The sequence below is a fragment of the Pleurodeles waltl genome, chromosome 11, assembly GCF_031143425.1.
Source record: "Pleurodeles waltl isolate 20211129_DDA chromosome 11, aPleWal1.hap1.20221129, whole genome shotgun sequence".
Taxonomy (NCBI): domain Eukaryota; kingdom Metazoa; phylum Chordata; class Amphibia; order Caudata; family Salamandridae; genus Pleurodeles; species Pleurodeles waltl.
Genome location: NC_090450.1, coordinates 178,435,461 through 178,451,296, shown reverse-complemented (window position 1 = coordinate 178,451,296; position 15,836 = coordinate 178,435,461). Strand labels below are relative to the sequence as shown.

At 48.9% G+C, this 15,836-nt stretch overlaps 1 protein-coding gene across 1 annotated transcript in view; it reads right to left on the bottom strand.

Moving 5' to 3' along the window:
• The window catches only part of HLTF (helicase like transcription factor), a 324,731-nt gene that overhangs the window by 139,505 nt on the left and 169,390 nt on the right, over positions 1-15,836 (bottom strand). The window contains exon 16 of the mRNA XM_069213390.1: positions 15,365-15,503. Within this exon, the coding sequence (XP_069069491.1) occupies positions 15,365-15,503 (139 nt within the window). The remainder of the gene's footprint in view (positions 1-15,364; positions 15,504-15,836) is intronic.

Genomic DNA, 15,836 nt, shown 5'->3' with positions numbered 1-15,836 from the left:
ATAATGAGAATAACAAGGAGGAGTCACTGGCCAGTCAGGACAGCCCCTAAGGTGTCCTGAGCTGAGGTGACTCTAACTTTTAGAAATCCTCCATCTTGCAGATGGAGGATTCCCCCAATAGGGTTAGGATTGTGACCCCCTCCCCTTGGGAGGAGGCACAAGGAGGGTGTACCCACCCTCAGGGCTAGTAGCCATTGGCTACTAACCCCCCAGACCTAAACACGCCCTTAAATTTAGTATTTAAGGGCTACCCTGAACCCTAGAAAATTAGATTCCTGCAACAAGAAGAAGGACTGCCCAGCTGAAAACCCCTGCAGCGGAAGACCAGAAGACGACAACTGCCTTGGCTCCAGAAACTCACCGGCCTGTCTCCTGCCTTCCAAAGATCCTGCTCCAGCGACGCCTTCCAAAGGGACCAGCGACCTCGACATCCTCTGAGGACTGCCCCTGCTTCGAAAAGACAAGAAACTCCCGAGGACAGCGGACCTGCTCCAAGAAAAGCTGCAACTTTGTTTCCAGCAGCTTTAAAGAACCCTGCAAGCTCCCCGCAAGAAGCGTGAGACTTGCAACACTGCACCCGGCGACCCCGACTCGGCTGGTGGAGATCCGACACCTCAGGAGGGACCCCAGGACTACTCTGATACTGTGAGTACCAAAACCTGTCCCCCCTGAGCCCCCACAGCGCCGCCTGCAGAGGGAATCCCGAGGCTTCCCCTGACCGCGACTCTTTGAACCTAAAGTCCCGACGCCTGGGAGAGACCCTGCACCCGCAGCCCCCAGGACCTGAAGGACCGGACTTTCACTGGAGAAGTGACCCCCAGGAGTCCCTCTCCCTTGCCCAAGTGGAGGTTTCCCCGAGGAATCCCCCCCTTGCCTGCCTGCAGCGCTGAAGAGATCCCGAGATCTCTCATAGACTAACATTGCGAACCCGACGCTTGTTTCTACACTGCACCCGGCCGCCCCCGCGCCGCTGAGGGTGAAATTTCTGTGTGGACTTGTGTCCCCCCCGGTGCCCTACAAAACCCCCCTGGTCTGCCCTCCGAAGACGCGGGTACTTACCTGCAAGCAGACCGGAACCGGGGCACCCCCTTCTCTCCATTCTAGCCTATGCGTTTTGGGCACCACTTTGAACTCTGCACCTGACCGGCCCTGAGCTGCTGGTGTGGTGACTTTGGGGTTGCTCTGAACCCCCAACGGTGGGCTACCTTGGACCAAGAACTGAACCCTGTAAGTGCCTTACTTACCTGGTAAAACTAACAAATACTTACCTCCCCTAGGAACTGTGAAAATTGCACTAAGTGTCCACTTTTAAAACAGCTATTTGCGAATAACTTGAAAAGTATACATGCAATTTTGATGATTTGAAGTTCCTAAAGTACTTACCTGCAATACCTTTCGAATGAGATATTACATGTAGAATTTGAACCTGTGGTTCTTAAAATAAACTAAGAAAATATATTTTTCTATATAAAAACCTATTGGCTGGATTTGTCTCTGAGTGTGTGTACCTCATTTATTGCCTATGTGTATGTACAACAAATGCTTAACACTACTCCTTGGATAAGCCTACTGCTCGACCACACTACCACAAAATAGAGCATTAGTATTATCTCTTTTTACCACTATTTTACCTCTAAGGGGAACCCTTGGACTCTGTGCATGCTATTCCTTACTTTGAAATAGCACATACAGAGCCAACTTCCTACATTGGTGGATCAGCGGTGGGGTACAAGACTTTGCATTTGCTGGACTACTCAGCCAATACCTGATCACACGACAAATTCCAAAATTGTCATTAGAAATTGATTTTTGCAATTTGAAAAGTTTTCTAAATTCTTAAAAGACCTGCTAGGGCCTTGTGTTAGATCCTGTTTAGCATTTCTTTTAGAGTTTAAAAGTTTGTAAAAGTTTGAATTAGATTCTAGAACCAGTTGTAGATTCTTAAAAAGTATTCCAACTTTTAGAAGCAAAATGTCTAGCACAGATGTGAATGTGGTGGAACTCGACACCACACCTTACCTCCATCTACAGATGAGAGAGCTAAGGTCACTCTGTAAACTAAAGAAAATAGCAATGGGCCCCAAACCTACCAAAGTACAGCTCCAGGAGCTTTTGGCAGAGTTTGAAAAGGCCAACCCCTCTGAGGATGGCAACTCAGAGGAAGAGGATAGTGACTTGGAGGACAATTCCCCCCTACCAGTCCTATCTAGGGAGAACAGGGTCCCTCAAACCCTGACTCCAAAAATAATAGTCAGAGATGCTGGTTCCCTCACAGGAGAGACCAACACCTCTAAAATCACTGAGGATAACCCCAGTGAAGAGGACATCCAGTTAGCCAGGATGGCCAAAAGATTGGCTTTGGAAAGACAGATCCTAGCCATAGAGAGGGAAAGACAAGAGATGGGCCTAGGACCCATCAATGGTGGCAGCAACTTAAATAGGGTCAGAGATTCTCCTGACATGTTGAAAATCCCTAAAGGGATTGTAACTAAATATGAAGATGGTGATGACATCACCAAATGGTTCACAGCTTTTGAGAGGGCTTGTGTAACCAGAAAAGTGAACAGATCTCACTGGGGTGCTCTCCTTTGGGAAATGTTCACAGGAAAGTGTAGGGATAGACTCCTCACACTCTCTGGACAAGATGCAGAATCTTATGACCTCATGAAGGGTACCCTGATTGAGGGCTTTGGATTCTCCACTGAGGAGTACAGGATTAGGTTCAGGGGGGCTCAAAAATCCTCGAGCCAGACCTGGGTTGACTTTGTTGACTACTCAGTGAAAACACTAGATGGTTGGATTCAAGGCAGTGGTGTAAGTAATTATGATGGGCTGTACAATTTATTTGTGAAAGAACACCTGTTAAGTAATTGTTTCAATGATAAACTGCATCAGCATCTGGTAGACCTAGGACCAATTTCTCCCCAAGAATTGGGAAAGAAGGCGGACCATTGGGTCAAGACAAGGGTGTCCAAGACTTCAACAGGGGGTGACCAAAAGAAAGGGGTCACAAAGACTCCCCAGCAGAAGGGTGATGAGACAACCAAAACTAAAAATAGTAAAGAGTCTTCTACAGGCCCCCAAAAACCTGCACAGGAGGGTGGGCCCAGAGCCTCTTCACAAAACAATGGGTACAAGGGTAAAAACTTTGATCCCAAAAAGGCCTGGTGTCATAGCTGTAAACAGCATGGACACCAAACTGGAGACAAGGCCTGTCCCAAGAAAGGTTCCACTCCAAACTCCCATCCAGGTAACACTGGTATGGCTAGTCTCCAAGTGGGATCAACAGTGTGCCCAGAGCAAATCAGGGTCCACACTGAAGCTACTCTAGTTTCTGAGGGTGGGGTGGATTTAGCCACACTAGCTGTCTGGCCGCCTAACATGCAAAAATACAGACAGCAACTCTTAATTAATGGGACTAGAATAGAGGGCCTGAGGGATACAGGTGCCAGTGTCACCATGGTGACAGAGAAACTGGTTTCCCCTGGCCAATACCTGACTGGAAAAACTTACACAGTCACCAACGCTGACAATCAGAGAAAAGTACATCCCATGGCAATGGTTACTTTAGAATGGGGAGGGGTCAATGGCCTGAAACAGGTGGTGGTCTCCTCAAATATCCCAGTGGACTGTCTGCTTGGAAATGACCTGGAGTCCTCAGCATGGGCTGAGGTAGAGCTAAAAACCCATGCAGCAATGCTGGGTATCCCTGAACTGGTGTGTGTGAAAACAAGAGCACAATGCAAGGCACAGGGTGAAAAAGTAGAGCTGGAGTCTGGAAAAATGGCCCAGCCTACCAAGAGAACAGGAAAGTCAGTTGGGAAACCAACTGCAACACAGCAAAAGAAAGGGAACCTCTCTTCTCAGGAAGAAGTTCTGCCCTCTGAGGGAACTGAGCCTTTGGAGCTTGAACCTTATCAGGTTGAGCTCTTAGGCCCAGGGGGACCCTCAAGGGAAGAGCTGTGTAAGGGACAAGAAACCTGTCCCTCTCTTGAAGGCCTTAGGCAGCAAGCTGCTGAAGAGTCCAAAGGCAAGAAAAATGGAACACATAGGGTCTATTGGGAAGATGGGCTCCTGTACACTGAGGCCAGAGACCCCAAACCTGGTGCCACTAGGAGAGTGGTAGTGCCTCAGCTGTTCAGAGAGTTCATCCTAACATTGGCCCATGACATTCCCCTTGCTGGACATTTGGGACAAACCAAGACGTGGGAGAGGTTAGTCAACCACTTCTACTGGCCCAATATGTCCAACATGGTTAAGGAGTTTTGCCTCTCCTGCCCCACCTGTCAAGCCAGTGGTAAGACAGGTGGGCATCCAAAGGCCCCCCTCATTCCACTTCCAGTGGTGGGGGTGCCCTTTGAAAGAGTGGGTGTGGACATAGTTGGTCCACTGGAACCTCCCACAGCCTCAGGAAATATGTATATCCTGGTAGTAGTGGATCATGCTACCAGGTATCCTGAAGCTATTCCCCTTAGGTCGACTACTGCCCCTGCAGTAGCCAAGGCCCTCATTGGTATCTTTACCAGAGTGGGTTTCCCTAAGGAGGTGGTGTCTGACAGAGGTACCAACTTCATGTCAGCATACCTAAAGCACATGTGGAATGAGTGTGGAGTGACTTATAAATTCACTACACCTTACCATCCACAAACTAATGGCTTAGTTGAGAGATTCAACAAGACATTAAAGGGCATGATCATGGGGCTCCCAGAAAAACTCAAAAGGAGATGGGATGTCCTCCTGCCATGTCTGCTTTTCGCTTACAGGGAGGTACCACAGAAGGGAGTAGGGTTCTCACCCTTTGAACTTCTGTTTGGTCATCCTGTAAGGGGACCACTTGCCCTTGTTAAAGAAGGCTGGGAGAGACCTCTCCATGAGCCTAAACAGGACATAGTGGACTATGTACTTGGCCTTCGCTCTAGAATGGCAGAGTACATGGAAAAGGCAACCAAAAACCTTGAGGCCAGCCAACAGCTCCAGAAGTTTTGGTATGACCAAAAGGCTACACTGGTTGAGTTCCAACCAGGGCAGAAGGTCTGGGTTCTGGAGCCTGTGGCTCCCAGGGCACTCCAGGACAAATGGAGTGGCCCTTACCCAGTACTAGAGAGGAAGAGTCAGGTCACCTACTTGGTGGACCTGGGCACAAGCAGGAGCCCCAAAAGGGTGATCCATGTAAACCGCCTTAAGCTCTTCCACGACAGGGCTGATGTCAATCTGTTGATGGTAACAGATGAGGATCAGGAGGCAGAGAGTGAACCTCTCCCTGATCTTCTGTCATCAGACCCAAAAGATGGTACAGTAGATGGAGTGATCTACTCAGACACCCTCTCTGGCCAACAGCAAGCTGATTGTAGGAGAGTCCTACAACAGTTTCCTGAACTCTTCTCCTTAACCCCTGGTCAGACACACCTGTGTACCCATGATGTGGACACAGGAGACAGCATGCCTGTCAAGAACAAAATCTTTAGACAATCTGACCATGTTAAAGAAAGCATCAAGGTGGAAGTCCACAAGATGCTGGAATTGGGAGTCATTGAGCGCTCTGACAGCCCCTGGGCTAGCCCAGTGGTCTTAGTCCCCAAACCTCACACCAAAGATGGAAAGAAAGAGATGAGGTTTTGTGTGGACTACAGAGGGCTCAATTCTGTCACCAAGACAGATGCCCATCCAATTCCAAGAGCTGATGAGCTCATTGATAAATTAGGTGCTGCCAAATTTCTAAGTACCTTTGACTTGACAGCAGGGTACTGGCAAATAAAAATGGCACCTGGAGCAAAAGAAAAGACAGCATTCTCCACACCTGATGGGCATTATCAGTTTACTGTTATGCCCTTTGGTTTAAAGAATGCCCCTGCCACCTTCCAAAGGTTGGTGAATCAAGTCCTTGCTGGCTTGGAGTCCTTTAGCACAGCTTATCTTGATGATATTGCTGTCTTTAGCTCCACCTGGCAGGATCACCTGGTCCACCTGAGGAAGGTTTTGAAGGCTCTGCAATCTGCAGGCCTCTCTATCAAGGCATCCAAATGCCAGATAGGGCAGGGAACTGTGGTTTACTTGGGACACCTTGTAGGTGGAGGCCAAGTTCAGCCACTCCAACCCAAGATCCAGACTATTCTGGACTGGGTAGCTCCAAAAACCCAGACTCAAGTCAGGGCATTCCTTGGCTTGACTGGGTATTACAGGAGGTTTGTGAAGGGATATGGATCCATTGTGACAGCCCTCACTGAACTCACCTCCAAGAAAATGCCCAAGAAAGTAAACTGGACTGTGGACTGCCAACAGGCCTTTGACACCCTGAAACAGGCAATGTGCTCAGCACCAGTTCTCAAAGCTCCAGATTATTCTAAGCAGTTCATTGTGCAGACTGATGCCTCTGAACATGGGATAGGGGCAGTTTTGTCCCAAACAAATGATGATGGCCTTGACCAGCCTGTTGCTTTCATTAGCAGGAGGTTACTCCCCAGGGAGCAGCGTTGGAGTGCCATTGAGAGGGAGGCCTTTGCTGTGGTTTGGTCCCTGAAGAAGCTGAGACCATACCTCTTTGGGACTCACTTCCTAGTTCAAACCGACCACAGACCTCTCAAATGGCTGATGCAAATGAAAGGTGAAAATCCTAAACTGTTGAGGTGGTCCATCTCCCTACAGGGAATGGACTTTATAGTGGAACACAGACCTGGGACTGCCCATGCCAATGCAGATGGCCTTTCCAGGTTCTTCCACTTAGAAAATGAAGACTCTCTTGGGAAAGGTTAGTCTCATCCTCTTTCGTTTGGGGGGGGGTTGTGTAAGGAAATGCCTCCTTGGCATGGTTGCCCCCTGACTTTTTGCCTTTGCTGATGCTATGTTTACAATTGAAAGTGTGCTGAGGCCTGCTAACCAGGCCCCAGCACCAGTGTTCTTTCCCTAACCTGTACTTTTGTATCCACAATTGGCAGACCCTGGCATCCAGATAAGTCCCTTGTAACTGGTACTTCTAGTACCAAGGGCCCTGATGCCAAGGAAGGTCTCTAAGGGATGCAGCATGTCTTATGCCACCCTGGAGACCTCTCACTCAGCACAGACACACCGCTTGCCAGCTTGTGTGTGCTAGTGAGGACAAAACGAGTAAGTCGACATGGCACTCCCCTCAGGGTGCCATGCCAGCCTCTCACTGCCTATGCAGTATAGGTAAGACACCCCTCTAGCAGGCCTTACAGCCCTAAGGCAGGGTGCACTATACCATAGGTGAGGGTACCAGTGCATGAGCATGGTACCCCTACAGTGTCTAAACAAAACCTTAGACATTGTAAGTGCAGGGTAGCCATAAGAGTATATGGTCTGGGAGTCTGTCAAACACGAACTCCACAGCACCATAATGGCTACACTGAAAACTGGGAAGTTTGGTATCAAACTTCTCAGCACAATAAATGCACACTGATGCCAGTGTACATTTTATTGTAAGATACACCACAGAGGGCACCTTAGAGGTGCCCCCTGAAACTTAACCGACTATCTGTGTAGGCTGACTAGTTCTAGCAGCCTGCCACAAACCGAGACATGTTGCTGGCCCCATGGGGAGAGTGCCTTTGTCACTCTGAGGCCAGTAACAAAGCCTGCACTGGGTGGAGATGCTAACACCTCTCCCAGGCAGGAATTGTCACACCTGGCGGTGAGCCTCAAAGGCTCACCTCCTTTGTGCCAACCCAGCAGGACACTCCAGCTAGTGGAGTTGCCCGCCCCCTCCGGCCAGGCCCCACTTTTGGCGGCAAGGCCGGAGAAAATAATGAGAATAACAAGGAGGAGTCACTGGCCAGTCAGGACAGCCCCTAAGGTGTCCTGAGCTGAGGTGACTCTAACTTTTAGAAATCCTCCATCTTGCAGATGGAGGATTCCCCCAATAGGGTTAGGATTGTGACCCCCTCCCCTTGGGAGGAGGCACAAGGAGGGTGTACCCACCCTCAGGGCTAGTAGCCATTGGCTACTAACCCCCCAGACCTAAACACGCCCTTAAATTTAGTATTTAAGGGCTACCCTGAACCCTAGAAAATTAGATTCCTGCAACAAGAAGAAGGACTGCCCAGCTGAAAACCCCTGCAGCGGAAGACCAGAAGACGACAACTGCCTTGGCTCCAGAAACTCACCGGCCTGTCTCCTGCCTTCCAAAGATCCTGCTCCAGCGACGCCTTCCAAAGGGACCAGCGACCTCGACATCCTCTGAGGACTGCCCCTGCTTCGAAAAGACAAGAAACTCCCGAGGACAGCGGACCTGCTCCAAGAAAAGCTGCAACTTTGTTTCCAGCAGCTTTAAAGAACCCTGCAAGCTCCCCGCAAGAAGCGTGAGACTTGCAACACTGCACCCGGCGACCCCGACTCGGCTGGTGGAGATCCGACACCTCAGGAGGGACCCCAGGACTACTCTGATACTGTGAGTACCAAAACCTGTCCCCCCTGAGCCCCCACAGCGCCGCCTGCAGAGGGAATCCCGAGGCTTCCCCTGACCGCGACTCTTTGAACCTAAAGTCCCGACGCCTGGGAGAGACCCTGCACCCGCAGCCCCCAGGACCTGAAGGACCGGACTTTCACTGGAGAAGTGACCCCCAGGAGTCCCTCTCCCTTGCCCAAGTGGAGGTTTCCCCGAGGAATCCCCCCCTTGCCTGCCTGCAGCGCTGAAGAGATCCCGAGATCTCTCATAGACTAACATTGCGAACCCGACGCTTGTTTCTACACTGCACCCGGCCGCCCCCGCGCCGCTGAGGGTGAAATTTCTGTGTGGACTTGTGTCCCCCCCGGTGCCCTACAAAACCCCCCTGGTCTGCCCTCCGAAGACGCGGGTACTTACCTGCAAGCAGACCGGAACCGGGGCACCCCCTTCTCTCCATTCTAGCCTATGCGTTTTGGGCACCACTTTGAACTCTGCACCTGACCGGCCCTGAGCTGCTGGTGTGGTGACTTTGGGGTTGCTCTGAACCCCCAACGGTGGGCTACCTTGGACCAAGAACTGAACCCTGTAAGTGCCTTACTTACCTGGTAAAACTAACAAATACTTACCTCCCCTAGGAACTGTGAAAATTGCACTAAGTGTCCACTTTTAAAACAGCTATTTGCGAATAACTTGAAAAGTATACATGCAATTTTGATGATTTGAAGTTCCTAAAGTACTTACCTGCAATACCTTTCGAATGAGATATTACATGTAGAATTTGAACCTGTGGTTCTTAAAATAAACTAAGAAAATATATTTTTCTATATAAAAACCTATTGGCTGGATTTGTCTCTGAGTGTGTGTACCTCATTTATTGCCTATGTGTATGTACAACAAATGCTTAACACTACTCCTTGGATAAGCCTACTGCTCGACCACACTACCACAAAATAGAGCATTAGTATTATCTCTTTTTACCACTATTTTACCTCTAAGGGGAACCCTTGGACTCTGTGCATGCTATTCCTTACTTTGAAATAGCACATACAGAGCCAACTTCCTACAGCCCTGCAACAAACCAGCCTATTTCCTCTACTCTTCCTCGCCTGACAGACTAGGAAGACTCTCCCAGCTTTGGCTGAGTCTCCTGGCCTGTGGGCTGGGGGGGGCTTGTGTAAAGAAATGGCTCCCTGTTGCAGTTACCCCCCACTTTTTGCCTGATACTGATGCTGACTTGACTGAGAAGTGTGCTGGGACCCTGCTAACCAGGCCCCAGCACCAGTGTTCTTTCACCTAAAATGTACCATTGTTTCCACAATTGGCACAACCCTGGCACCTAGGTAAGTCCCTTGTAACTGGTACCCCTGGTACCAAGGGCCCTGATGCCAGGGAAGGTCTCTAAGGGCTGCAGCATGTCTTATGCCACCCTAGGGCCCCTCACTCAGCACAGACACACTGCTTGCCAGCTTGTGTGTACTGATGGGGAGAAAATGACTAAGTCGACATGGCACTCCCCTCAGGGTGCCATGCCAACCTCCCACTGCCTGTGGCATAGGTAAGTCACCCCTCTAGTAGGCCTTACAGCCCTAAGGCAGGGTGCACTATACCACAGGTGAGGGCATATGTGCATGAGCACTATGCCCCTACAGTGTCTAAGCAAAACCTTAGACATTGTAAGTGCAGGGTAGCCATAAGAGTATATGGGCTGTGAGTCTGTCAAAAACGAACTCCACAGCTCCATAATGGCTACACTGAATACTGGGAAGTTTAGTATCAAACTTCTCAGAATAATAAACCCACACTGATGCCAGTGTTGGATTTATTAAAAAATGCACACAGAGGGCATCTTAGAGATACCCCCTGTATTTTACCCAATTGTTCAGTGCAGGACTGACTGGTCTGTGCCAGCCTGCTGCTGAGAGACGAGTGTCTGACCTCATGCAGTGAGAGCCTTTGTGCTCTCTGAGGACAGAAACAAAGCCTGCTCTGGGTGGAGGTGCTTCACACCTCCCCCCTGCAGGAACTGTAACACCTAGCAGTGAGCTTCAAAGGCTCAAGCTTCGTGTTACAATGCCCCAGGGCACTCCAGCTAGTGGAGATGCCCGCCTCCTGGACCCAGCCCCCACTTTTGGCGGCAAGTCCAGGAGAGATAATGAGAAAAACAAGGAGGAGTCACTGGCCAGTCAGGACAGCCCCTAAGGTGTCCTGAGCTGAGGTGCCTCTGACTTTTAGAAATCCTCCATCTTGAAGAAGGAGGATTCCCCCAATAGGGATAGGAATGTGACCCCCTCCCCTTGGGAGGAGGCACAAAGAGGGTGTACCCACCCTCAGGGCTAGTAGCCATTGGCTACTAACCCCCCAGACCTAAACACGCCCTTAAATTTAGTATTTAAGGGCTACCCTGAACCCTAGAAAATGAGATTCCTGCAACAATAAGAAGAAGGACTGCCCAGCTGAAAACCCCTGCAGAGGAAGACCAGAAGACAACAACTGCCTTGGCTCCAGAAACTCACCGGCCTGTCTCCTGCCTTCCAAAGAACTCTGCTCCAGCGACTCCTTCCAAAGGGACCAGCGACCTCTGAATCCTCTGAGGACTGCCCTGCTTCGACGACGACAAGAAACTCCCGAGGACAGCGGACCTGCTCCAAAAAGACTGCAACTTTGTTTCAAGAAGCAGCTTTAAAGAACCCTGCAACTCCCCGCAAGAAGCGTGAGACTTGCAACACTGCACCCGGCGACCCCGACTCGGCTGGTGGAGAACCAACACCTCAGGGAGGACCCCCGGACTACTCTACGACTGTGAGTACCAAAACCTGTCCCCCCTTAGCCCCCACAGCGCCGCCTGCAGAGGGAATCCCGAGGCTTCCCCTGACCCCGACTCTCTGAAACCTAAGTCCCGACGCCTGGAAAAGACCCTGCACCCGCAGCCCCCAGGACCTGAAGGACCGGACTTTCACTGCAGAAGTGACCTCCAGGAGTCCCTCTCCCTTGCCCAAGTGGAGGTTTCCCCGAGGAAGCCCCCCCTTGCCTGCCTGCAGCGCTGAAGAGATCCCTTGATCTCTCATTGACTTACATTGCGAACCCGACGCTTGTTCTAACACTGCACCCGGCCGCCCCCGCGCCGCTGAGGGTGAAATTTCTGTGTGGGCTTGTGTCCCCCCCGGTGCCCTACAAAACCCCCCTGGTCTGCCCTCCGAAGACGCGGGTACTTACCTGCAAGCAGACCGGAACCGGGGCACCCCCTTCTCTCCATTATAGCCTATGCGTTTTGGGCACCACTTTGAACTCTGCACCTGACCGGCCCTGAGCTGCTGGTGTGGTAACTTTGGGGTTGCTCTGAACCCCCAACGGTGGGCTACCTTGGACCAAGAACTGAACCCTGTAAGTGTCTTACTTACCTGGTAAAACTAACAAAAACTTACCTCCCCCAGGAACTGTGAAAATTGCACTAAGTGTCCACTTTTAAAATAGCTATTTGTGAATAACTTGAAAAGTATACATGCAATTGAAATGATTCAAAGTTCCTAATGTACTTACCTGCAATACCTTTCAAACAAGATATTACATGTTAAATTTGAACCTGTGGTTCTTAAAATAAACTAAGAAAAGATATTTTTCTATAACAAAACCTATTGACTGGATTTGTCTCTGAGTGTGTGTACCTCATTTATTGTCTATGTGCATGTACAACAAATGCTTAACACTACTCCTTGGATAAGCCTACTGCTCGACCACACTACCACAAAATAGAGCATTAGTATTATCTCTTTTTGCCACTATCTTACCTCTAAGGGGAACCCTTGGACTCTGTGCATACTATTCCTCACTTTGAAATAGTGCATACAGAGCCAACTTCCTACAGAATCCTTTTATGGATCAGAAGCTGGTGCAAAGTATGGAGAGCACAAGAAGCAGAGCTCCTACTGGGAAGTTGTCGAACCAGTCTAGCTGCTGCATTCTGTATCATCTACAGTTTATGGATGAGACATTTGGTACTGCTAGTACAGAGGCCATTACAATAATCCAATCTGGAGGAAATAAGGGCAAAAGCCAACGTTTTTCTGGCCACTAAAGGGAAAAGATAGGTGAATTTTCTCAGAGCTTTTATGAGACAAAAACAGCCGAGCCTTCTGGCAAGGAAGAACTGTTGGAAATGCAGTATGGTGGAATTCTCAAGAAAAGACATAAGTTGCTGATTGACAGATATCCTCAACACTAGAATTCACCCTTGAAGAGAAGGGTGAGGGAGTACATCAAAGGAAGGTTTAATGATGATCCTTTCTCTCCGTTATCATTTTGCCCATCAAACATAAGGTACTCCAGCCCATTAAATAGGCACTTCTAGACTTTGAATTTGGTCTTGACGAGAAGGTCTGTGAGGTGAATCAAAGTTTTGCCTTGAAGGCTCAGGCTCTAGCATTGTACATTAAATTCTGAAAAGTGGGATCAGGCCATTTTCACCAACTCTGGAGCCTGCATACATCTTGGCTGGTATGCTACACAAGGTCTGCCACACTGCCATGAATGGAGTATAAAAGACACTGTTGGAAATGGGGTTTCTGGTTGGCAAGCGTATGCACCTAAGCCAGGCAGAACCCACCCACTCTAGTTAGGGTAAGGGAGTTACACGTCCAAGATAACCCCTGCTCACCCCCTTGGTAGCTTAGCACGAGCAGTGAGGCCTAACTCGAAGGCAATGTGTAAAGCGTTTGCGCAACACACACAACACATGTGATGCAATATATACTCCACAAATTATACACAACACAGAGCTATGTAAAAATAAACTGAATTGCACAAAACATAATTAGACCAAACATTACATGTCAGTAATATCCTGCTACCTTAGCAGTTGTCAGAACGTTTCACAGGTCACTAATACTATGCAAGAATAAGCAGTAATCATAATAGAACACATAGGTACTCAGGATTCTGCAACATAAGCAGTAGTCAGGAATCACATCACTAAAGAAAGGCACTTGTCATAGAGCTATCATAAATGCCTATACCAACAGCATTATAAAACATATGGCAAGTCACAAAAACATATGAGCAGGTTATGCCCATAAAAGGAACATTAGCAAACATATATGAAACACCTCATGAAAATAGGTGGGTTAACATATAAACCATGAATGTCCACACAAAGAACATATGTATGTTCTTTAAAAGTACCTGGTTTTATGATGAAAGGCCCTCTTAGTGCCAAAGAGAACAAAATGGGGCCCGAGTGTGCTCTCACTTTGGGGGCCACTCCGATGATTGGGGGAGGAGGGGGGTGACATGCACCCCCTCTTGGTTTATAATGCCCCCCCCTGGGGCCAGCAATCTCTGGAGGCCACCCAGGCCTCCACTGGCCCTCCAACAAGGGATGGGGGCCACAACAATGCCCCAAAAGATCAAGGGGCCATAGTGGGGGGCCACCCGCCTCTTGCGGGGCCCACAACAAACCGGGAGGATTGCGCCAGGCGGGGAGTCTCCGGCAAGGCTTCCACCCTGCCCGTGTCCTCTTTGAGGGTTTGGGGGGGCTTGGGGTGATTCAGGGGGAGCCTCTGATGAGGCTTCCACCCCCCTTGCCCGTCGTCATGGCTTTAGCGAGGGACTCTGGTGGGGCGGGGAGCCTCCAATGAGGCTTCCTTCCCCGCCGGTCTCTCTCAGCACACGAATGGCTCCAGGGGCGCTGCTTGGAGCGTGCTTTGCCCCAGGGGCATGGTAGGAGCTTGCTTGTTCCTTACTTTCTTTTAGTGTGCCCCAGAGGCACTGGGGACAGCTTAACTCCGGCGCACCTCAGGAAAAAAAAGCCCGTTGCTTCTCTGGTTCATGGCCCTCACTGTGGAAGCAAACATTTACTTACTGCTCTCTTTGGAGCTCTTGCCCAAAGACCCCTCAGATGTGTGGTGGGTTGGGAGAAAATATATCTGTCTTCCTGCCACCCAGCAACTGCCTTCCACATTATCAGAAATTTCCTTTCCAACATTTACACTGTGGTTTGTGGCACCTGGTAACCTGTATGCGCAGCAGTGGAAGTTTAGGTGCAATACAAATTAGAATTTAATAGTAAAAAGCAGACTTTCCTCTGCTTTCCAGAAATCATACGATGCACTATGTCATGACTAGAAAAAAGGTTGGGCATTGGCTGGCGGTGGCTTCCTACGAACACCCTCAAATCAAGATAAATACAGGCCCCATCAATTAGGAAGTAGTAGCCCATTTGGTACATTTTAAGGACTCTCTGCCAAAGACAGAACTGGCTGCCCCTTCCTTCATGGCATTTAACAAACAAAGGACTCTCGAAAAACCTTGCTACTTTGACTTGTCCTGAAAGAAAAAGCAGATATCTGACAGGTGTGAGGATGAGCAGGCCATGCAACAGAATCAGATGTGCGCACCTTTCGGCTACACGCAGCTCACTAAAGTAGTGACTGCATTTAAGGTTTGCTTTATGCATGAGCAAGGAAGACCCAGGGCTAGGGTGTTAGAGCTTCATAAAGGTGCATTAAACTTGCCTGGCAAATAGCTTTTTATCAATTTTGTATTTCAAGCTGCCAACACAAGTTTATTTTTTCAGGCCTTGCAGAAATATACAACTCCCTCTCACCTACAATTTGTTGAACTGAGGAGGTATAATAGGTGCTAAGGTGTCAGCCAGAAGACCAAGGTTTTATCATCCTCATCTACGAAGCTGACTACAGTAGCAGCACAATTAATGTATAGTAGTAACTCCTGAGAAATGGAGCACTTAAAAGAGCATAAGTGTTAAGCCACAGAAGGGGAGAAGACTAACAGTGAGCAAAAGTATCCAGAAGAGTGCCAAATTTAGTTTCATAGGGTGTTATCTGAGCAAGGGGTGGCCATGGTTGCATTTATGTTTATTGGCATCACATACATGTACGCAGGGAAAGCGATTCAATGCTTTAGTACACTTGATAAAAGGATTATAAAAAATATGGTGCAGCGTTGATGTACCTGTCAGCACCCATCGTCTTTGCGCCTGCAGGTGCAGCGCTGCCTTGGTCTGCTGAGCATTTGGGTTCCTTATGGTGTGACCTTCATCCAACACCACTCGAAGCCACTTCACTTGGTGCAAAGTGCTGTCAGCTCTGTTCTGTAAGAGGAATACTGAAACATTATATTTGTGAATACATCAGAAAGACCCTGGTAGGTTCCCAAAAATATTCTTTTATTTTCACTGCGTTTTTATTGTGGTTTCATACAAAGTAAGAAGCCACAGCTTATACATATGGCACGAAATACAAGAAAGTATAGGGAACTACTCATAAAAGTAATAAAGAGTCTTCCCTGGACAGAAGTTACATCCCAACATTCTTAAATAAACAGTGCAATGTGAAAAGTAAAGTCTAATCAGATCACCTTAAATGCACGATGCTGTTTGTACACTAGCTGTGCAATGAGCAATCTATGCACGTTTGTACTACCT